This window comes from Cupressus sempervirens, chromosome 9, assembly GCF_028749045.1.
Source record: "Cupressus sempervirens isolate cs-2001-9-10 chromosome 9, ASM2874904v1, whole genome shotgun sequence".
NCBI classification, from domain to species: domain Eukaryota; kingdom Viridiplantae; phylum Streptophyta; class Pinopsida; order Cupressales; family Cupressaceae; genus Cupressus; species Cupressus sempervirens.
This window is the reverse complement of record NC_143126.1, coordinates 768,581,296-768,606,014: the sequence shown is the minus strand read 5'-3', so window position 1 is coordinate 768,606,014 and position 24,719 is coordinate 768,581,296. Positions and strand designations below refer to the sequence as shown.

General features: G+C 36.1%; 1 protein-coding gene across 1 annotated transcript in view; it reads right to left on the bottom strand.

The window, feature by feature from the left end:
• Nucleotides 1-24,345, bottom strand: part of LOC149540950 (phospholipid:diacylglycerol acyltransferase 1-like) — a 34,836-nt gene extending 10,491 nt beyond the window's left edge. The window contains exons 1-4 of the mRNA XM_089802021.1: nt 23,270-24,345; nt 19,395-19,617; nt 18,599-18,882; nt 17,936-18,281 (exon numbers count right to left, since the gene is read on the bottom strand). Coding sequence (XP_089658147.1) covers nt 17,936-18,281; nt 18,599-18,882; nt 19,395-19,617; nt 23,270-23,910 — 1,494 coding nt within the window. The 5' untranslated portion in view covers nt 23,911-24,345. The remainder of the gene's footprint in view (nt 1-17,935; nt 18,282-18,598; nt 18,883-19,394; nt 19,618-23,269) is intronic.
• Between the last annotated feature and the right edge of the window lie 374 nt (nt 24,346-24,719).

The window sequence follows — 24,719 nt, the reverse complement described above, 5'->3', positions numbered from 1 at the left end:
TTTCCTTGATGTATATGATAGATAAGAATTGTATTCTAACTCTTCTTTCAAATCTTAATGGTATTATCTATGTGATGTTGCAAATCTGTATTAGAGAACAATGATTACTAAGAGTAAGGATGATATACTTATTTTCACTTGAGAAGGCTTGATTTATATCTCTTCTGCATCTTGTTATAACACTACTAGATTTCTGTGTGTTCCAAGTTGCATTTCCAATCACTATATATATATATATACCATGAGGTCTCTACATGAACAAGATTCATGTAGGGAGATGCCTCACATAGAGACATGTCCCACTAACAGCTTTGTTATTGGCTTTATCCTTGCATTGATCCCTGCATAATATACAACCACAGATTACTAGTAAAGCACAGATTGTAATATCAACTTTCGATGATATCTTTCACTTGATTCATTTTATCGACATCATAGTCCACACATAAAAATTGTATTTGGTCAATGCTTATCAACATATATTATTATCATTATAATATGTGATAAATATTTATTATGTGTGTGTGTGTGTGTGTGTGTGTTCTCCTGGGATGTGTCCCCAGCCAAAATTCCCTTGTTATTGAGACGGAGACGGAGGGGCAAGTAGGGGACGTCCCCCAGCCGTCCCCAAAAATTGCAAATTACCAACGGACATCTCCGAAACTCGGGGACGCCTAGGAAAAAAAGGGGGACGGCTTGCTGTCCCTGGTACGGAAAGGGGACACCTAGACGTCCCCTGACCATACCAAGTATGGCCGGCCGTCCCCAATTGTTTGTATGCAAAAACATTAAAAAGTGAACAATAAAAAATAATTTTAAGGCTCCCAACAGTCTACAGAATAGGAACAGTAGAGTAGGATATTATTTCCTAGAAGGCATTCAAATGTTGTATGTTATGCATTTAAAATCTAATTTACATGCCATGGCGGTAGAAGCAAAATAGGAGCAGCAGTCTGCTTCATTTCTCTATGTCTTTTATGTAACACGTGAACATGATTATGATACATTGATACTTATTACTTTATGGCAGCCCTCTAGCCTCTGGGCCTATAGCTTTGGGCATATTTTGATTTTGATTTTCAAATTTATCATGTTTATCATTATGACATTAAGATATTGTTCACTGATATTGATATGCATTTTGACAATTGAGTACTAAAATTGGATATTATTTCCTAGATGGCATTCAAATGTTGTATGTTATGGTTCTATAATGTTTAAATGACATGCATCGTGCTAAGTTTCATATGAATGACATGTATATTTGCAAATTTCAATGTATATTTTAAAATTTCCATATATATATATATATATAGCCGTCCCCATTTGCCGTCACCCTATCCCCAAAATCGCCAAAAAGATTTGCCGTCCCGGAAACCCCTCCTGCCGTCCCCGTACCGAAAACTCAAGTGGAACATAGATATATATAATACTTCATAACAATAATATATAGAGAAGGATAGATATTAAATGTTTAAAGCCGATAGGCCACTTAAACATTTGATTTCATCCACTAGAATCATCTGACCGAAGTTACAATCATTAACAATTAATGATCTTTCTGTGCAATCCAAATGTTTCTATTTATTATATGTAATAAAGGATTCGTTTGATAATCTATTTGGAATTTAGAGAAGTGGATTTCAAATAGGAAGGACGGTCAGCCTTCCCAATTCACAAGACCCAAGTACGCCACACCAAGTGAATGTTGTACTTGTAGGCCAAGGGGCTTAGTGCGCCCTTACCTTACGCCTGAGACTGTATCAAGTATGCCACCCCAAGGTAAATGCCATGCCTGAGATCATATCACTTAAGATCCTACCAAGTACACCACCCTGAGATAATGGACACCCAGCGTTCCATGCCCATGGGTCAAGAGGTGGAATGGAAGACCACCCTTCCATGCTCTTGGGCTTGAACAAGGAGAATGACCACCTTACAAGGTGAACTAAGGGATGGATGTAATGCAGAAGCATCCTAGGTTGCCTTGCTATCCTGCTCAGTAGACTTGTGCTCAGTTATCTTTGAGTTATTTGGTGACTTCATTGTTGACTGGCTCAGGCAAGGTGTTTTTGTTTTCATTCACCAAGTGGCTTGGGTTCTTCTTTCACCAAGTGTTTTTATCCTGTGTTCACCAAGTGCCTTAGTGACCCTTTATTGTTGTTGTTCGTGATCTCTTGTTCTTCTTTCATCGATTTCTCTGTTTGGTTCTCATTTGTGAGCTGACTTGTGTATTTAATTCGAGGACATAATTTAATGTATTGGATCGATCATTGGGATGTGTGTAGACCATTATGTGGTTGGCCTTCTCCTATGATGATCTAGAATCTTCTGTACATCACTTTGACAAGTATAAATATAGGATCTTGGTCTAGGTTTTGGGGAGTTCAATAGTGAGTGGAGTAGGAACAAGAGTTGGGAGTCAGAATCCGGAAAAGAGATCATAGATCTCACGTGCTATAGAACATTTGATGTGTATTTGATTCTTTGTATTGGTGGTAACCCAGAAGGCCTCACAGTCGAGAATGTATGATGAAAATTTGATGAATCAATGAAAGATTGTTGATTCTTTCTCCTTTCTGGCATTGTCTCTTCATGATTGCTTCCATTGTGTTAACTCTACAAGGTTGGTTGATCGCTAGGCGTTCCTTTGGCCTTAGTTATCATCCCTCCTTGCATCAAGCGGTATCAGAGCGAAGGTTTCATCCTTATGGAAATTGGATCATGTAGAACCCTATGTGGATTTGGTTATAGGGTGGCAGATCTGAGATTTGACCTAAAACTTGCAAAGGGTTATGATATTGTAGGAACCTGTCGTCAAAATGGTTCGTGGAAGAGGAAATGATGATAATACGATTATAGATATATTGAGACAAAATACAACTAAATTAAATGCTATGCAGACAGCTCAAAGGAGAGTAGTACATCTTGATGATGTTAGTGGTGATGAAGGAGCACCTGGAGCACCAAACCCTAACACTGAACCTAAGGTGGAAGCTAATGAGGAAAGATTGTTAAGAGTTTTGTCTCAAGCACATTGTAAGCCAGTTGTTGAAGTTACTAGCTATGATCACTCTATTGGATTGGATCTTTGAGATGGCGAAATTCTTTGAATTCGAAAGCACCGCTGATAATAAGAAGGTGAAGCTAGCAGTTACTAAGTTGAAGGGTCATGCTCACTTTGGTGGGAGCATTTGCAAATTGATAAACAAAGGAAAGGAAAAAAGAAGATCAAGATATGGCTGAAGATGGTGAATAAATTGAAGAAGTTCCTCCTTGTTGATTATCAAGTCAATTTGTTGAGGAAGATGCAAAATTTGAGGTAAAAAGATATGAGTATGAAAGAGTATACTGAGGAGTTCTATAGATAAGACATTAGCTCTGGACATGTTGATGATGACATAGAGCAAGTGGCTAGGTATTTGAATGGTTTGAGAACTGCAATCCAAGATGAGATCATTTTTGTGAAACTAGATAGTGTGGAAGAAGCATATCAATATGCCTTGAAAGTCGAAAGTTGAGCATATCAATAGTTAAGCGCGCTCGAGCATGGATGACCTCCCGAGAAGTCTCGGTGCTTCACCTCTGTGAGCATCACCTAGATCCAATGAGTGCTAAGTGTTCCATTTATTCTCATGAGAGATGGATTAATGTGTGAATCACTACTCATGAAATATGGGTTAATGAGTTTGACTCAAAAGCTACACAGTTAAATCCTGATAGCAATATCACAATTTGACTTGTGGAAATATCTCCTACTTATCAGTTGAGGAGATCTTGACAAAGAAGCATGAACAAAGACAAAGAGATAGATGAGAAAGATCTCAGAGAGGCAGAGGTAGATTTTATGGAGAAAATACCAGATTTGACAATACTGTGCAAGATAAGGGCAAAATTGAGTGGAAAAATGATGAGAAGGGTAAGACCGAGTGGAAAGGTAGTAGCTCTTACCAAGGAATAGGTAGGTCTTACCAAGGTGGTTATGGAAGAGGAGGATTTCATGGAACCTATTTCAAATGTGGACATAGAGCCTTTGATTGTAAGAAAACTGAAGGTAGTAGCAGAAATGTTGTATTCCAAGGAGAATCTATGAGTGCACCGAATGGACCTAAAAAAGGTCAAAACTTGATGGTAAGGAGAACTTTATGTAATCAGAGAACTAATAAAGAATCCCTCTTGAGGAGAAGTCTTTTCAAGACCAGATGCAAAATTGCAAGAAAATGTTATAAGGCAATCATGACAGTGGTAGTTTAGAAAATAATTATCAAAGGAGTTGGTTAATAAGTTATAATTGCAGATGATGAGACTATAACATCCACTTTTCTCGGGTCTTAACTAACATCATATCTTATCAAGGAAATATAGTTAATACTTCATATTCATAGGAAGATAGTTATAACAGATATGTTCATCTGAATGAGATTAATGGTTACAATCAATTAAAGGGGAATTTCATAAGCAACAATTGAAGACACTGTCAATGAATTTAACAAGGAATTTAAAATCTACATAACGTAGAATTCAAAACCAAAATCCATCTAGGGATGCTTCTGTAAAACTCAAATTCGTCCATAAATACCACTTACCACTTTATCGAAATGACAAATACCATCAAATACCACTATATCACTTAGGACATCAAATACCATTGTATCATTTAGGGCATCAAATACCATTGTATCATCTCTTCTCCTTCCATTGCTAACTATGGCAATAACATTCAATTAGAAAATACGCTCATATTCATTATTCACATAAATGAAAGACTGAATTAACAATCCATCAGATAAAGAATTAACAATCCATCAGATAAACCTATCTCTTGCATATAGATATATTCCATGTTTAGTTGGAAGATCAGCCGATCTAACTGGTTACCATTTACATTGACGAGAAAAGTTGCTTTCATTAAAGGAAAAATTGAATCAATGATATAAATCAATCCATCATATCTTCTACTTGTATAAACATCATAAAAGTAAAAATACCTGTTACCAATAAATGTTTGAATGCATAACTTATCTTTGTCTAATGCATATCTTAACATCTTGTGGAGAGAGAAACATTGTCAGGGGCTTAGCCACCCCACGGACCTTACTTATCCCCACGCAATCTCTAGTGAGAAAGGCCCTCCCTACCCAAAAATAGACATGGAATACCCTGTCCATCCACTGAGCATCCTGGTACTAGAGTATCAATCCCACCACTCAACTAGGAACCAAGATCTAAACTTTGGTCTACCATGAGCTGACTCGGTATATACATTTTTACCATTTTATTACTTTCATATATTTACATCTATTTGTTCTTACAGGGTTTTCTTCTCCTCCCCGCCCATCAATGCTTGACCCTTCCGGCCTTGGGTGTATCCTAGGAGATTTTGAGCCATGTATAATGCAAGTATCATTTTAGTAATTCAGATTTTTTTCCATTTGAACTGATCTTGTCTTAGAGGTATATGGTCAACACCACTATGGTCAATACCTTTATACAAATCAGATCGATGCCTTATGTAAAGTAATATACATTGATGCTTGCTCCAATTAATCATGCACAAAATATGCCACTAGCAATGTGATCGCTTATCATTCAAAGTGATGACAATTTATAGTTGTGGGTCTATATTATCAATAACACCCGATATGCAGGGTAAACAAAGATATTCAGAAATTTCTATTAATTCCTTTAACTACATTATGTGGCTTATTTATGACATTGTTGCTTCATTCATGATCAAGGATGGATAATGCAACAACTAATTTACATCATTGATTCTTCAACACTTGAGAACACAGAATATATGGCAATATATCATAAGTAAAACTTGCATGACTTGTAACTGTATTAGTGCTCTATCTAGCACAGCTCGTGAATAATGGGTTGCAACGTGATGATTGTTATTTGGGCCTACTGGCAACGTTGTTGATATGATTCTATGCCTTTGATATCCATTATAGTATGCAGGAATTCACGATAATCTATTCTAAGAAAGATTGCATTCGGCTTGAGGTCGTGAGAAACAGCGTTTGCAAGAAAATATGAGGTTGGAACCACTGCAAGAAGAGAAAGGTCGCCTCCTAGGCAGAAAGGGAGTAATAAATAAATCACTCACAACTTATCTACGTTACAAGAAGAGGGTGGTGGTGGAGGAGTTACACAAGAAGTCATCAGCACAAATATTAAAATGGCCATCTCAAACTATACGGTCTGATAGAAAAAATATAGAAAAATGAAAGGTGGCCACACATGAGATAATATTAAACCAATAGCCAAGGTGAAAGAAATAATGATATTGTCTTAGTATATAACATCATGGAATCTACTACAGATACCTATATATGTATGTGTGCATATACGTGTACATGTGTAAACCTCAACCATATATTTCCTACGTATACGCCAAATATCAAGTATGCATATACATCTTTATATATATATATATATATATATATATATATATATATATAATTGGTTTATGTATGTACACATATACATGTATGTACACGTATAGCTTTGTAGGTATCATGATGTTGATATGATAAGACATGCTTATACATCAAGAGGCTCCAACCAACAACACAATTACAAAAGTACAAACTTGCTCAAATTCCAATTCATGCTTAGTAATCTCTTTTACTATTAAATGATATGTAATTTAACAAGTTAGCTCAAGGTCGTCCAATGTACACTCTTGCTTGCCTAGTTGTTTACCCTTAGCCATGGTGGTTTAGGGCTCGTATCTATTTGCCCAGTGTTGGTGGTGCCCCCCATGCCCAATTCCTTTTTGGCAATGCTTCCCCCTTCGACGTGCTCCTACAAGGGAATTCTCCACGATTATATTATATTTACCATAACAAGTTATTATTTATAAACCATCATAAAGGCTAACCACCATTCTACTTCCCATGATGAATAACCAACTTTCTAAACTTTCAAGATAACAATATAATAGCATCATAATGATTAACTATCATGCCAACTTCATATGAAATTATAACGATTAACCATCTTACCTTTCACATGATCGTAACTAATTTTACCTATCAACTGACTTCACATGATACCTCAGCAGTTATATGAACATTTCAAATGGAGCCAAAATTTGAGATGTAAAAGAGACACCCTAAACCCTATCAAGTTGCTTGGATTAACGATAAGCATAAGTTACTAGTAAGTGAAAAATGCCTTGTGTAATTCAAGATTGGGAATTACTATGATGAAGTTTTGTGTGATATTATGCCTATGGATTGTTGCCGCATACTCTTGGGTAGAACTTGGCAATATGATACACAAGTATTGTATGATGGAAGATTGAATCAATATACTATTTGGGCAAATGGAAAAAGAAAGTCTTGTTACCTTTGATAGAGGCACCTGATGAAACTCGTCGTACAATAAATACGGGTTTGCATGATTAAAGGAAATCAATTTGTGAAAGATATGAGGAAAGAAAAGGATTGTTTTGTTGTGATTCCTTGTGCACCAAGTAATGCTAGTGTTGACTGAGTTCCAGCAAAAATTGAAAAGTTGCTCATTGAGTATCAGGAGATTTTTTTAGAGAATGTACCTGATGGTTTACCACCAATAAGAAGTATAAGTCATTGTATGGACCTGATTCCTGGAGCTTGTTTGCCAAATAAAGCACCCTATAGATTGACACCTACCAAGAATAACAAACTTAATAAGCAAGTGCAAGAGTTGTTGCAGAAAGGTTTGATCGAAGAAAGTTTTGAGTCTATGTGTTGCACCTAAGAAGAATGGTGAGTGGAGAATGTCTACTAATTCCAAAGCTATTAACAAGATAAGAGCGAAATATAGGTCTCCTATGTTGAGGATGGATGATATATTGGATTATTTGAGTGGAGCAAGATAATTTACAAATATTGATTTGAAGAGTGGGTATTGTCAGATCAGAATCAAAGAAGGTGATGAATGAAATACTGCTTTCAAGACAAAGGGAGTTTTGTATGAATGGTTGGTTATGCCTTTTGCTTTAACTAATATGTTGAGTACTTTCATGAGGTTGATGAATGAAGCCTTGAAGAAATTATTGGGTAAGTTTGTGATTATTTATTTGGAGGATATTTGATATTCAATAGGACTAAGGAAGAGTATGTTGAGCATAGGCAAGTACAGAGACTGAAAGAAGAGAATTTGTTGATTGCTTTGAAAAAGCATTCACTCATGAAGGAGGAGATTGTGTATTTGGGATATCAATTGATGGTTTGAAGAAGGATCTTGAGAAGGTTAAATTGATTCTTGAGTGACCTAGACCTGAAAATGTGAGTGAGTTGAGATTGTTTCATGTGTTAGCAAGTTTCTACAAAAAGTTCATTGAGAATCTCAGTTCGATTTGTAATGCTATGGCTGAGAGAATGAGAGAAGATAAAAAGGATCTCAACTGGACACATGGAGCTGGTAAAAGTTTTTAGACTTTGAAACAAAGGATTGTTGAATTACCTGTGTTGGCTTTACCCGATTTCAATAAAGTATTCCAAGTAGAATGTGATGCAAGTGGTAGTGCAATTGGAGTTGTGTTGAGTCAAGATGATAAACCTAACGTTTTCTTTAGTGAGAAGTTGAATAATGCTAAAAGGAAGTATTCTATGTATGATCAAGAGTTCTATGCTAATGTTCAAGCTTTGAAGAAATGGAGATATTATTTGATTCCTAAGGAGCTTGTGTTGTATACTGATCATAAGGCTTTACAGTATTTGGGAAGTCAACATAAGTTGAATTAGTATTTGTGATCAAACATAAGAGTGGAGTATCTAACCTAGTTGAAGATGTATTGAGCAGAAGTAGATCTTTGTTAATTGAAATGAAGATTGAAGCTCTTGGATTTGATGAGATGAAAGATTTGTATAAGACTGGCCTGATTTTTCTGAGGCATGGAGAGAGTGCAAAGCACCAGTACTAGATCAACCGAGTAAGTATGAAGAGTATTTCATTCAGGAAGGAATGTTGTTCAAAGGAGTTCAATTGTGCATACCGAGAGGATCTATGAGAGTTAATTCGATTAAGGAGAAGCATAGTGGTGGATTGGTTGGACATTTTGGTATTGAGAAGATATTGAGTTTTCTTAAGGAGAAGTATTATTGGCCGCAGTTGTATAAGGATGTTCAGAAGTTTGTAAAGAGATGTGGAGTTTATCAAGAAAAGAGTGAGTCAAAATACTAAATTGTATACACCTATTTCAATATCTAAGAAACCTTGGAGTGATATCAATATAGATTTTGTTCTTGGCTTACCGAAGACTACAAGAGGACATGATTTTGTATTTGTTGTTGTTGATAGATTTTCTAAGATGGCACATTTCATACCATGTAGGAAGACATTTGATGCAGTGCACATTGCTGATTTTTTCTTCAAAGAGGTTGTTAGATTGCATGGATTACCGAGGAGTATTGTATCTAACAGAGATAGTAAGTTTGTTGGTTATTTCTGCAAGACTTTGTGGAAAAGATTGGATACCGAGTTGAAGTTCAATTCTACATTTCATCCATAGATTGATGGACAAATAGAGAAAAGCTTACATAATTTTTTGAAATGCTTTGTTGAAGATAAACCAAGTAACTAGGATTTAGCGTTGGAACAAGCAGAATCCGCATATAATAATTATGTGAACAGGAGTACTAGAAGGTAACCTTTTGAGATTGTTATGGGAATCCAACCAAAAGGTATATCAGATTTGAGGGATATTGTTGGAGAGCAGAAGAGAAGTGCTGAAGGTGATGAATTTGCTAAATTCATGAAATCTTTGCATGAGGAAGTGAAACATAAGCTGGAACAATGTAATCAAAAACACAAGGAGAGTGTAGATAAGTCTAGAAGACATGATTTTTGAAGTTGGTGGTGAGATGATGGTTCATTTCAAAAAGGGTAGATTTCATGTTGGCACACATAGTAAGTTGAATATGAAGAAGTTTGGTCCTTACAAAATTTTAAGTTTGACAGCGGTAATGCTTATGAACTTGAGTTACTTGATGACATGGATATATCTCCTATTCAATGTTGTTGATTTGTATAAGTATCATGAACTTGATAATGAATTGACAATGCTGAGTGACTATCCTAAGAAGCAGGTTGAAGAGATAGAGCACATTTTGGATCAGCGGGTTGGTAAGGGTACAAGAGGAAAGGATTACTTTCAGTATTTGGTAAAGTGGAAGAATAGATCAATTGAAAATGTTGCGTGGATTTCTCAATCAGAGTTGGATTCAACTTAGGTTGTGACACCCTCACGATTCAGGAGAATCATTTCTTTCAACCTTGGTTCTCTGATGCAAGAGCATCCCGGGTTGCCTTGCTACCCTGCTCGGTAAACTTGTGCTCGGTTATCTCTATGAGTTGTTCGGTGACTTCGTTGCTGACAGGTGAAGGTGTTGCGATCTTCATTCGCCAAGTGACTTAGGTTCTTCTTTCAACGAGTTTTTCTATCCTATGTTCACCGAGTGCCTCAGCAACCCTTTGTTGTTGTTGTTCGGTGATGTTTTGTTCTTCTTTCATCAAGTTGTTTGTTGTCTGTTTAGTTCTCATTTGTGAGCCAACTTGTGTATTTAATTCCAGGACAAAATTTAATGTATTGGATCAATCATTGGGATGCGTTTAGACCATTATGTGGTTGGCCTTCTATGATGATCTAGAATCTTCTCATAGGATTTATCCAACAAACACTGCAAAACATCAACACTCCCTCTTAGATAGGAAGGATAAACACAAGATATGATATTACCTCAACGTAATATCAAGAATGGCATATTTAAGAATATCTTTGATCAAAAGATATTCACCATTAGATATCATTCTCATGATATGAAGAGTAATGGCCTCCTAAATGTCATGTCACATGACACTCACCAAGTACTCTGAGTAATGGTATCCTGAATATCAAGTCATATGATATTCAGAAAGTACTCCAATGGTTATAATGTAATGGCCTCCTGAATATCATGTCACATGATATTCATCAAGTACTTATGACATATCTATGCAAACAACTCATAGACTATCAATGTAATGACATCTATCACCTAGTTGTTGATTTACAAGATATAATCTATCATGATCTGCTAAGACGTTACAAAATGTCTATCACAGTAAAAAAATTGAAGTTATGGTAAGATCGTCACCTTTCAATAACTTTTGCAAATACAAGTGATGATCATTTGAAAGTTGTCACTACCTCATGATGTACATAGGGGGCAAGTCCATTAAAATCATGCAGTCACACACATGACATCAAAAGTTTAGATGAAGTCAAACTCCCTCTGAATTTTATATCAACTTTTTTGAACTCTTAATACAAGGTTGTCTCTGATGAAGTGTCAAACTCCCTCTAAATCTGCTATCATCGTTCTAACCTCCTCACAACAAGTCGTGTCATGCTCCTTGGTTTAACAAGTATCCATCTATCTAGGAATGTTATAGTCTAGACATCCGCATAAGGTCTTCCAACCTCATACATGGAACTTCATCCCAAGAATCATAGTCCTTTAACTACTATAGTTTTTTTACCACTAGAGAAACCGTCTCGACATAGTCTATCCTAAACCAATATGACCAAGATTCTCCAAAGTCAACTTAAAACATATCCTCTATCTGCTCCCTCTATTAAGAAAGCACACCTCTGACAGATGTGTAAGACTCCCTCTTGTTATAGAAGGGTACTCATTCGGTAGCACGCCTAACGTACCATTCTTCTTTTCCTGCAAGAACATCCTCAAAGACAAGGGAAAAGATCAAGGCAAATAACTCTTATAGTGCGTATAGAAATACAATTAAGAGAGAGAATACAATGAGTAGATAATGTAATGCTCATGATGAAAAAGGGTTAAGTTCATGGTAGGACTGTCTTATCTGCAATCAGATTGTAAAGGTATTGTCTAACTTTTTCAATTCATAAAACACTCTTAGCAACTGTGTGCATAAAAGATTATCTTCATCTAGACAATGTGATTTCTTGGTACCAACTCTTGTGACTTGAGATGAGTATGAAGCTCAAATGTTTAATAGAATGTTGTTTTCCAAGGTGAAATGGTGGCTAAGCGTGGATGCAAGATTAGAATGGAGCTAGCAAGTACCTAAGTAGATCAAGTGTGAGCATAATCTGAACAGCAAGACTTCAAGCACCATCAAGTTGTAGGTTGTTCATCAAGTGGACAAGTGAGATGGTGTTCGAGATCAAGGTCAAGGCATCAAAAGGGACACCAAGATTTCATGTACAAGCAAGTTCAAGGTCATGCCAATGAGAAGATCTCCAGATTTTAAAGATGGAGAAGGGGAATTAAAACAAAGACTGCAAGACAAGAAAGCTGATGTGGCACCTATCCATTTCCAACAAATCAAGAAAATTCAAGTTTGCACATGCCAAAGATCAGCCAATCAAATTATGTCAAGTGTGAAGGCATCTAGTGCCTCTACCTAACCTCTTTTCCGATTGGTCAATAAAAGCAATGTAATTTTCTTATTGGCCCCTAAGAGGCTGTCTTTCTTGTAATTAGCCAGCATTAAATGTTTGTAGTTGGAAAACCTTATTAGGGTCATGTAAATTGATCTTGGCCCTTGATCTTGAGTTGATCTTGGCCCTTTATTGTAATTGAGAAACTATATAAGGCCAAGGCCTTCTCATTTGTAACGGATTAGAGAAGTATAGACTAGGGGTAGAATGGAGTAGGAGAGACTTGGAGAAATTGTTGACATAATACTACCAAAATTATTCCTTCTTTCATAGGTGGTTTTTTTTCATGGTGAATGTTTGTGAAGTTTGGAGTATTGCATGGTTTCTACATTTTCTCACTTAGATTAAATTTCAGTCATGTTAAGTAGAAGTAGATGAATAGAAGATTTTGTTGAGTGATGATTAATGGTGGAGCTAATGTTTGTACCTTTTGGTACTTGCTCATTGCAAGTAATAGTGCAAGGTTAGTCTAGGCCTAAATTGAAAGTCTTCAACTTCTATTAGACATGTTCATTTACGATATTTGAATGAGAAGTGACAATGGGAAAACCAATCATGCATGTTACATCCCAAATTTTTGCCCTAAATTTTTATTTTGATCATAGCTGTTGGTTTAATAAATTATTATCATGTGAAGTGAGTTAGTTAATTATAGACGTTCATCAATTTATTTCTTCCTAATCATGTGAAGTGAGTTAGCTAATTATAGTCGTTGTATCAATTTATTTCTTCCTAATCATGTTAAGTGAATTAGTTAATTATAGCTGTTGTACCAATTTATTTCTTCCTAATCATGTGAAATGAGTTAGTTATTTAGACGTTGATGAAATCTCTAACAGTCACTAGATGCTTGACAATGGTTTTGAATTAACAATTAAATATATCTTGAATTAATGTCTTGGCGAGAATGTTTGTTTGAATGATTGTAGGAAGAAGACTAAAGCGAGGGGAAGCATTGCTAAACGGGATCATCGGAAGGGGATAGTTGAATAGTCCAGTCATCTGAATCGACAGGTATGACCTAAGACTACCCTGGCAAGGATACTAGGATTTGACAACATGTTGCATTATGGAACTGCATGAGCTATTAAAGGAACAATATAATAATCAATAAAAATTAAAACTATAATTCATAGCTTTGAAGAAATTATTAATGAATTCATTATTTAATCATTATTATTCACACTCAAATACGAACATATGTATATAAAAATAAGGTGACACCAATAAATTATAAGTTATAATCTAATGATGCCACTTTATCAATACTTACACATGAACGTATATAAGAATGAACGATAATAATAAAATAATAAAATCAACTTTTCAACTTCTTAATCTTTCCCTCTATTATCTTTCTTTTTAAAAATTCGATTGATTTGCATTCGAAAAGTCTCTTTGTAACCGATGGTAGCCGAAGAGCCAAACAAATTTTTTTTATAGTCTCATGATTGTGTCTCAACACATCTTTTATTTTTTCTTCCTTCTATGCTATCGGGCTCTCTGTTCTCTATGTTACGTGGAGTAAAACCAGACTGAAAACATTGTATTTCCGTATTACCTTCACCTTCCGTATACGTGGAATACCGAGCAAGGAGCGGAGTCCATTCTCCCAACCACAGTGAATCTGAAACAAAACAAAGGTGTCACGTAAGATGCTGCCAATCTATGTTCCTTTATTTTCTTTATATTCTTTCTTAGTTCTAAGTCTGTTATGATTCAAGTAAAGACCAAGTTTAGATGCTATCAACCTTGATTGTATATCTTTCATGATGTTGCACCAGTCATGTAATCCTTTGTGCATAGAATTCAAAAATACTAATGTCTATTACAGACCGATCCAAGGGAATATTAAATAGAATTTAGAACATGGAATCTGTCAAGTATTCCATTGAAGTTATATAATCATGATAGTGTACTATTCATGCATGAACAATTATCTCATCCCAATAACTATTACAATCTTTTATATCACACAGAGATGAAATATCATCATGGAATCCAACACCAAGGAATCCATCGGCAATATTGCCATTTTAGGTGAAGAGGTGTAAAGCAAATATAGTGGATACAACTCAAGAGCACCAAGGAATCACTGGCATGGTAGCCTGAGAAGGTGAGGAGGTGTAGAGAGTCTGCACAAACAAAAATGGAATCAAAACAAATGAATAATAATAAACAAAACTACAATAGCTCATGCATGTTCCAATTATGAAATGTGTTGTCAAGTCAAATGGTGGAGATCGGGTTTGCAGACCCAACTTGAAATCCTTGGCCAAGGTAGAAATTAGGCAGATGTGTCGAACATGTGATCTTTGTTGTTTGTCCAGATGCTTTAGTTATTTTGGAGAATAACTATTGGGACACTCAACCCACCTGATTACTCACATGGTTGAGCTTATGAACATCCCAAGCCCGATCCCGAGGTAGGGAGGGTCGTCCTATTAATTTAGGATGAGTGGGGATAAGTAATAATCCACAGTTAGGAGGTAAAGCCTATGTCAATGCTTCTCCTCTCACCAATGCCAAGGCTTGGACAATGAATAAAAGGATTCTATGTTAATACTGTATGTTTTTTTACTTTTAACCCTTAGAAGAATAGATAAATATTTTTTAAACATTTACTTTTATGTTGAATAAGCATTTCAAATGATATAATTAGATGTTACTAATTTCCAGTTGAATATGTTAGAAGTAGTTAAATTGTTAGCAATGCATATATATATTTCCTTTTTATTTTTGTGAACTCGGCTGAATATGAAAGACAGTTAGATTGAAAAGTTTATTCTTTCAGTTATAATCAATTGGTAGAAATCATTGTCATGTGAAATGGAATCAGTCACTTATTAAATTAGATTAATATGAGATTAAAATTGGTTATGAAAAATTTATATGTTACAAGGCATCCGTAGAAGATAGCACCCTCCTATGCCTAGTTGACACAACAAAGCAAGGAATGGTCATAAGTTCACCCTATCATCAACATTCTGTTAAATTCTTAAAGTTGGATAGAATTTCTAAAGCCTTTCCCTTTATAGTTTGTTTTATTGGAAGTGATTGATGTTGTTGTAGTTGCTATCCATTGAATGAACAACATAAGTCCCTTTGTGATAACCAACAGATCACATCATTATAACTGAGTGAAAGTCCACAATAAGAAGGAACCTTGAGGTTGTTTCATTTGATCACGTAGTTTGTATAAATTGTTTAGCATATGAGGATCCTTAATCAAGAGAGAGTTGACAATTTGGTGTTTCATCTTGGAGAACTAAGTATTCAGTTTTTTATGTTGTGGTGGAATAAAACTCACATCAATAGGTCTGTCCTTGCCTATCCTCCTCTTTGTCAATTCATTGACAAAATATGGGTCTGTCAATTGCCACCATTCTTCGGCCATTCACATCAATAGGTATGTCCTTGCCTATCGTTCTTCTCTTTGTCAATTCATTGACAAAATATGGGTTTGTCAATTGTCACCATTCTGCGGCTGTTCTCTTCTAACTGGTTGCTTCCTCAAGGAAAGAAGACGGTAAAAGAACAAGAAGGAAATGAGAAATTGTTGCATGGTGAGGAGCCTTCCTGCTCCATTTGCCTAAGTGATTATAATGAGCAGGTTCAACAAATATTGCCCAAATGCCTTCACTTCATCTATTTTCACATCCATGTAGAGTGAACAAAGGCAAAATCTATTCACATTTCCAACAAAGTTGCCCCATACTTGAGAAATCCTCACCAGCACTTCACCGTACAAACTATAATTTCGGCAGCCACCTTTATTATACAAGTGTGCATGTATGGACGTTTCTGGTTGAAAGGACCTGCAAAGGCTGAACTAATCAATCACAAGCCAATAAAATTTAGGTTTAGGTGCTCAATGAAGAGACAGTGAAGGAGATATCACATGAGGATATATTCCTCTAGTGTCTACCTAAGATCAAATTTGGTAAAGGATTAGGATATGGAGGAGGACACCAGGTGGAACTAGCAACTGATAGATCTGTATTTAAATGGGAAGGAAACAAATGCACAAACCTTTACCATGACCAATAAGAGGCAGCATGACATTTACAACAACTCTACTAACGAGTTTGATAAACTGCCTACCAACAGAATGATGCAAGTGTGGCAAAAATATTAGGCAAAATAGCTTTCTAAAAATTTTGATATGCCTGACAAAAGTAAGGAGAAATCAGACTGCATATCTGCATATAGTGCAGAATCTGTTATGATCTCGTGACAGAAAATAAACATGTAAGTGTTCCCAATTCCAATGAGAAAATATCAAATTGTATTGATTTGCAAAGGGTGCATTACATATGTGTATATAATATATATTGATCATGAGGCTGATTGAAAGTCTAGATCCATTAATTGCCCATGCTTCTGCCTGGAAACCCTCCAGAAAGAAACTCATTTCTATGAACTTCAGCATATCATGGTGTCATGCAGTTGTATCAGTGACATATGGGCAGGCCTTGGGAGAAAAGTCTAACATATAAGCATATATTTAAGTGTGCGTGCTAGAGGAAAGAATGAATATAATGCTCTCCTATTCATGTTTCCTCTGCATAATGGCTTGTTATAAATAGTCAATTTATTTGTTATATAGGTATCAGTGCTTTCAAAACCTGTCCTTCATAATGATATTAACTCACTCCTTTATTTGAAACTAGGTTAAGGTGGTCATCTTGATAGACCATATATGGCCTTAGAAGACTTCTTGTGTATTGCCATATCCCACAACATCTTACTGAAACATTACATTATTTTCCTAACTCCCTAGAAGAAAACCATTACACAGCTCAGTAATATATCAAGAAAATGAAGACCTCTTTTCACAAATGGACAGGATTAATACGCATATATTGTCTAAACTTCTGTAGTCAATTGTGGCATTTGCAGTGTCAACATAAAATAGCTCCCTCCTAAAAAAGATAAGAGAAAGGGTAAAACAAGGTTTTCATCCAAAGAGAGTAAAGGCCTTGCTACAGGGGTTGGTAACTTTTAATATATAGATAGCATATGTGAACTATATGCAAGACTTTCCCTATAAAGATTGCTAGATAGTAACTTCATTTGTGTTTCTAATAGTATTGCTAGTATATGAAAAGAAATTAATATTAGATCTGCAAATAACCAGAAGTAGTCACTTTGAATAAAGCAATAATCAAACTAATGAAGGTCAAAGTGCATCTCTAGTATATAAGGAACTAAGACGTAAAAAGTGAAAGCAGAAAAAGAGAGGATCAGAAAGTGTGGCAAGAACCAACAGAAATGGAAGTTAAAGAATGCCTTTACTTAGAAAGGAAGAAAAAAAGAGAACTTCTACTATACGATCCTGCTTACAAGTCCAGACTCTTAACATTTGCCATAGATTAAAAAAAATGCAAAATCTACAGACTACAAATAATATTTTGTGACAATCACAACAAACTAAACCAAGTTCAACTAAAATCATAAGTTGGTTTGCATTACCTTGTAGTCAGCCATTGTTAGTTGTGATGATGACTGTTCTGATGCCTCCTTACCAAATGAAAGGATCCGTCCATAGTGGACCCGACGTTTTTCTCTAGAACCCACCTCTTTTGCAAATGATTTGTTTGAGCTATGTTCTTTGCATATGTGTGCTGCACTGAATTTACTTTCCTTTGGAAAGCTATCACATCTTTCTTCAGGTGACCAATCAAAACTCCCCCAAATTGTTTCTCCTCCCTTAGGTAACATTGACATTGGTGAATCCCAAGTGCGAATCATTCGCAGCACATGCTGCAGGGTCTGCAGTCCAAAAATCTCTGAATCTAAAACACCAGGTGCAATAGCTCTGTTCAAAACACTCATGGAGATGAAGGCACGGATTAATATGATAATACAACCATCAAAGTATTAGGGTACATGGGTTCAACATCCTATTATATTGAACTTTTATTGTGAGGAACACCGTATCTCTTCAGACATTTTGCTATTGAACAGCAATAAAGAAACTGCTTGCAAGATATGAAACAACAAAACAAGCACACACTTTAAATCCTAAAATATTTATAAGCCCTCTACAGCCACTTATATAATGAGAAAAAATTGCCTTAACCAATAAGTCTCTACTGAATATTATCCATTAATCTTGGCATCCTAGAAGATTACCTGGCAACAGCAATATCCTTGGCTTCAGCTGAGAAAAGTCCCGTAAAAGCCTTTGGAACGCCAAGAAAGGGTGGTGCAATATTCATCACAGCTCTGATATGTTTCGCACACCAATCTGGGCCACCTCCCCCACCCATAGGAGAGGGGGCTTCAACCCATTTCATGAAATGTAGAAAGTAAAGGGCTCCCATGGAATGTGGTATAGCAACAACTTTTCTACCATTGTTGGTTTTCACCATAAGCTCTATGGTACTCTTCAGCCTGCTCAGTGTTTGGTCTCGCACCTGTTACAGTTGGATTTTCAAAGAAAAACATAGGTGATGGAATACAGATATTTTCATAATTATTTAGCATCATATCTGAAATTGATATTTCTTAGCACTAGAGAAAACTGATAATATGCATAGGTACTAAATAATCAAAATAGTTTGACTTCTCTAAGGGGGGCAGAGACTGGAGAGGAAAAAACAGAAAAGCTAGAATGAATATAATAATGATGAAATCAAAACTAAACATATGAGATGAAAACCAGAATTTAAAAATTGCGTAAAATATCAAGCTTTAATTAGCATTGAATAAATTGTATTAGTATAATGTTCTGACTAGAATAAATGTACATCGTTAAGTCTCGTTGAGAAACCTTTTAAGTTTCTTTTCAAAAAGAGATGTAATTGCTCCACCGTTTTTTACTTAATACTAATCTAGATGGACATGTTTTACACAAAAGAAAAGATCGAATTATATTATGCAAACACCTAGTTTAAGACTAAGAGGACACCGGGGGCAAGGAGAATACCTCTGTATGTTGGAAAGAGAGTCTCCAATCATAGGCAGCCATATGCATGTTTTTACCCTCATATCCAATATGTGCCAGGTTTTCAATAAGCACTGCCCAAACAAAGTACCCCAACGCAAAGTAATCTGCTGCAACCAGCTCCGAAACTGGCCTTACTCTGATCCCAGAGGGATCCAATCCTGTTTGATTGTCCAAAGACATGTGTTCCACCCAGCAGAGTGGCCTACTCAAATAAATAACAGTAATAAGAAACCATAAATATACACAATTATAGATTGACTGAAATCAAGATTACATCACATCTAGATGCTGCAGGCATGCTTCCCTCCAGTTTTTGCTAAACCCTGCCTACTAAATTCCAATATGGATAAGGAAATAAACAACTGCAAGGATTATCTACATATAAAAGTCAAAACCTATCAGTAAGATAAGTATCCACTGGTGTATAGATTACATGTACACAAGACTCAAGAAAATATAGCCTAGATATTCCTGCATAACGACGTCACAGCATCATTCTGTCAGAACAGATGAACTTAATTCTTTATGCACAGTTTTTTTTTATATCACTCTGCTCAATCTTTATTGTCTTGAATGGATGGAAGGCGTATCATTTTTCAATATCAGCTCCAATGTCTTCCTCAATCCCAGGTTTTGCAGAAAAAATTTGTGAGCTCAAAATATTCTTTTATAATCGACGACAAGAATGATGAGTAACAGTCAATTATTTTAATAAATCAATCTTATTAAAGAAATCCTTCTAGGGGTCACAGGGTTGTCTTAAAAATATTTTTTGCTAACATGGCATGCTCAGCAGTTCAAAGGCTGTTGGGAGCATAAAGGTAAGCAGAATAAATCACCAAAGAAAAATAGCATAAACTCCTATGTCACGCAACAATAAATGGGTAATAAATGCACAACAGAAGTTATATCTTGTAATGATGAGAGTAATGTTCAAAATGTAGATGCTAACAATAAATATTGATTGCCCACTAGCACACTCATAAGTTTGTAACAGTTTGGAGTGTAAATAAATGACCACAGTTTATGCAACCAAAAAGCTCCATATAATAATAATATTCCAAGTGAGTGCTTCTGAAAAAAAATTAACGTTGGCTTTTAATCCCATTCCATATACAGAAACCCAATGAAAACTAGATCAAGCATAAATGAATTGCCTATTGGTTAAAATACTCTCTTGAATGGAAAAGTACTGTGGCATGCTGACCAAGCTGATCCAATGGGTATATTTCAAAAAAGAAGTTGCAGTATACTTTGGGTAGACAATTACAGCAACTCATGTCTTTTACACATTGCTACTGATATAAAATTTACTATACAAAATGTATCATTTACAGAACAAAATCTCCATCTACAACAATAATAATTGTTTTGCACTCGAACCCAACCAGCACCAAATCTTCTAGAATCCTAGTTCAAGGCTCGGAATTATAAAAACAAGGGAACAAGCAAGCTAAAAGCCTTCTACAGATGTCACATTTTCATTTGAACAGCAATATAACAAAAATATGCCATAAGGGAATAACTACTGGAAATATCTGCAGTTCCCTTATTGAAGACATGCCACACCCAACTGATTCTGCACTGTATCCCAAAATTGTTGAAGGAGATATCTAGCACAACCATAACTCCTTTGATGGATGAGTTAGCATTTCATACCAGGTGACCTGATCTATTGAAATGCAAATCAAAATTTTGCTCATTTCATTTCATCATTTTCATTGCACAATGAGTTGTTACCTGCGTGGGAGAAATTGATTTACTCTTGCCATGTGATCAACATAATCATCTCCTATTGATTTCACCACTATATTACAAAAACTGACTGTCCCATAACCACCTTCGAAATCTTGTCCAAGCTAGAGTTCTAACATATCCATGTTTAATATACCTTCATCATTGAATGCTCTAAAAAAAAGATGCGGATGAAATCAATCCTCCAAGCTGCACATTCCTTCAACTCTCCCTCTCCTGTCCAAATGAGAGGCATATGCAATACTACCAACCCTTCAGAAGGACTTGGCTCCTAACTCATCAACTCTCAATATTTCTTGTGATGCATGAGTGAGTATATTTTCCAATAAATCAAATTTGGAAGTAATGCCTGAAATGCAATTTAGACTACCCACATTGAAAATGACAATGATATAGCTCAAGTTTTAGAAATTCAATTACAAGAGACCATTCGAATTGGGAAAATTTCAACCAGCTCCTTGTCCTGGTGTGATAAGTGAATGTATATTTCAAAATCTTATGCTCTCCCATGCCTTGTCAACAAGGAAAAAGATGCAAGATAACCTGTGGCCTAAAATATAAATAATCAAATCATTGGCCATTTTATCTCCATCACTTTTTGTCCATTTCTCAGCCTCCCTGCTCTTTGTAAGGCCCACTTTTTTTAAGTTCTTCACCTTAGATTTCAGCAATTCTACTTCCTAGGATTGAGAACTATCTTTAGTCGTTTGTGGAGGTGCCAGCAGTCCTGTGACCAAATTGCAGTGATCTCTAAGCATCGAATTGCAATGGTCTATCGACATCAAATTCTCTTCATTTAATCTTGTGATGTATACTCTATTTTCCTAACAGCTGCCTCAAATGAACATGGCAATGTTAACTGCCAATGATGCTGCCGAGAGGCTCTTGTGTCACTTAAATTCTGACAATAGATTGCCAGTGAACTCAATTTCATCCTTGGTTACCTATGGTTTATTGGTTTCAGGGCAACTAAACCATATTGCTAGGGTCTCATGCCTATGAGTATATCCTGAACCAAAATACAACTCATGGGCTTGTTCATCGGATGCCAAAAATGGATCATCGCACCCATAAAGTGAGTAAATCTCTAGAGAAAAAAATGGTGTACTTTGTCAATGTTGCAGACTTTCTCCAAACATACGGACATGGATTAGCATTGTACATATGATGTCGTTTTCTCCCAAGATACTTTCCACTAGTACACCCGATCGACAGGAAGCTCTTCTTGGAGACAAAAAACTTCGGAAATCGGATATCATTGATGTCGTCGTAATTACATATCATTCTGTCGTCAGAATGAATAATTCGTACTAATATAAAAAAGGTAAACAACAGAAGCTCTTCCCAATTATGTTGCGCCGAGAATAGTGAACATGAAATTTTGGAAGCAAAAACATTGGCAACCAGGACAAATACACGATGAAACTTGAGGAATGGAGTTTCAGCAAGAACCGGCATCAAAAATTATCGAAGCATCTATAGAAATTTTTGGAACTGATATAAAACAGCTTCAAAAGTCTGCTGAAAACAGAACTAAGAACTTAAGGAATATTTTGGAGAGACGAATTCCAAAGAAACTTCCCGAAACCCATAGAAAACAGCAGAAAATTGCAGAAAATGCTTTAATATTTGTCAGAATAAAACTTCTCACCCCTCAAGAGGAATTTCTTGAAATTTCCAGAATAGAGAAATGGTTCAGAACCTTGGAAACAGGTTTCTAATCCACCAAAAATTGCTGTCAGGATTCAAAGCTTTCTAACAAGCATACATTTTCTACATGTATTATGAGGTGACCATTATCTACAAATTTCTCCGATATAAAAATTGGTTTGCATTGACTAGAGCTTCTTTCTACCCATGCCTGCATTTTCTAAACACATTACAAGGCGACTACAATATACTACCTTGCCATTTAACAAACCTCGAACTCAACCACTAAACGTTCTTTCTACCAATGACTGCATTTTCTTCACCTTTCAGAGTAACTACAGTGTACTAACTACAGATGTCCACCAATATCTGAATTACCAAACAATACTTGCAACATGCGAAATAATAACAAACAAAGGAAAATCTAAGTTGGGGAAAATGCTTCATACCTCTTATAAATTTCGCCAAAACTGCCACCCCATAGCCTCTTTCTAAAAAGCCCATCCGCACAAGGCCTTCCCTCCCAGAGTTCAAGCCCACCTGTAACAATCCCAGGTACAAAAACGACAGGATGGTGTGCCATCAAGCCTTCCTTCTTCAATCTAACTCCAGGAGGATCAACGTAAGCTCCAGTTATATACCGGGGAAATGATGAAGGCAATGCATTGTAGAGCACAAGTAGGAGCCACCATGTTGTGCAAATGTATCCAACAGTCCAGCAGCATGAATCTATGCATCCCCATTTCTTAATTTCTTTGCTGGGCTTAAATTTAGACCCCGAGACCTCGCTATTCCACTTCTCTGTGCCCTTTTGCTTATTTGTACTGTCGAATTTTGGAGGAGTAGAGTTTAAAACCTCATCAGACCGCTTTCCAGTGCCATTTTGCATATCGGTGTCATCAAAATTTTGAAAATTAAATTTCAAGACCTCCTCGGGCCTTTTTTCTGTGGCATTTTGCCTCTGCGTGCTTTCAAAATTGGTTCTCGATTCCTTGCCAGATCCCTTTTCCTTATCATTTTCCTTACGGGTATTCTCCACAATTTGAGGGAAAAGTAACTCGGCTAGTCTCCTGCGCCGAAATATCGTCATCACTAAGCTTAACTGAGATTTCTAATGAACGGAAACATCAAAATTGTCTTAAAAACACACTCAACTAATCAGCTCTAGGGTTTCCATTGAGCTATGCCACGACATTTGCAGGCACAGAGGGATGCCAATTGGAATGGTACTGGGTTTTGATAGTTCCGAGGCCTCTGTATGTCTGAATTTGAGTTTGCTACACGTCTTCTTTCTTTTCATGCTGGTTGAGATTGTTGTAGAATTTCCGAATCAGGACAGAGGACTCGACGAGTACTTTCTGGACAAAGGAAAATAATTTTTCCTCGCTTTTCAGGAGTTCCAGGCCAACGTATTTGAATGTTGTGTCAATCGAGGGAAACATGTTGACGAAATATAGGGTCGTCTGCCTCTATTTAGAAATGGGTTTAATCCGGGGTAAAACCTACCGAAGACCAGCCCTTCGAACCAAAAGGTACAGTGTGTCGAAATGTCTATATTTAGGTAAGATCAATGGCGTGTATTTCTGGTTGCCCCTAAAGATAAAAGATGGGATTTATGAGTTTTTCCAATTGCAAAGAAAATTTATAGGGCTAATTAGTCGTCTGATTTCTGTACAGGTGGAGCAGATCTTTATTTTGTTGGCTAATTATTGGGCAGTTTTGGACGCGCAATTATTCAGACAAAATTAAAAAAAGCAATCTGTATAAGAGGGGCTTTTAAAAAGGCTCGTCTCCCTTTCGTAATTTACTTTTTAGTTCGTTGTATAGATTCGAAAAAAAATTATACAAGGTGCAACGGGTATGCAAATAGGTATTTTTCTAAAATCAAAATAAGAGAAA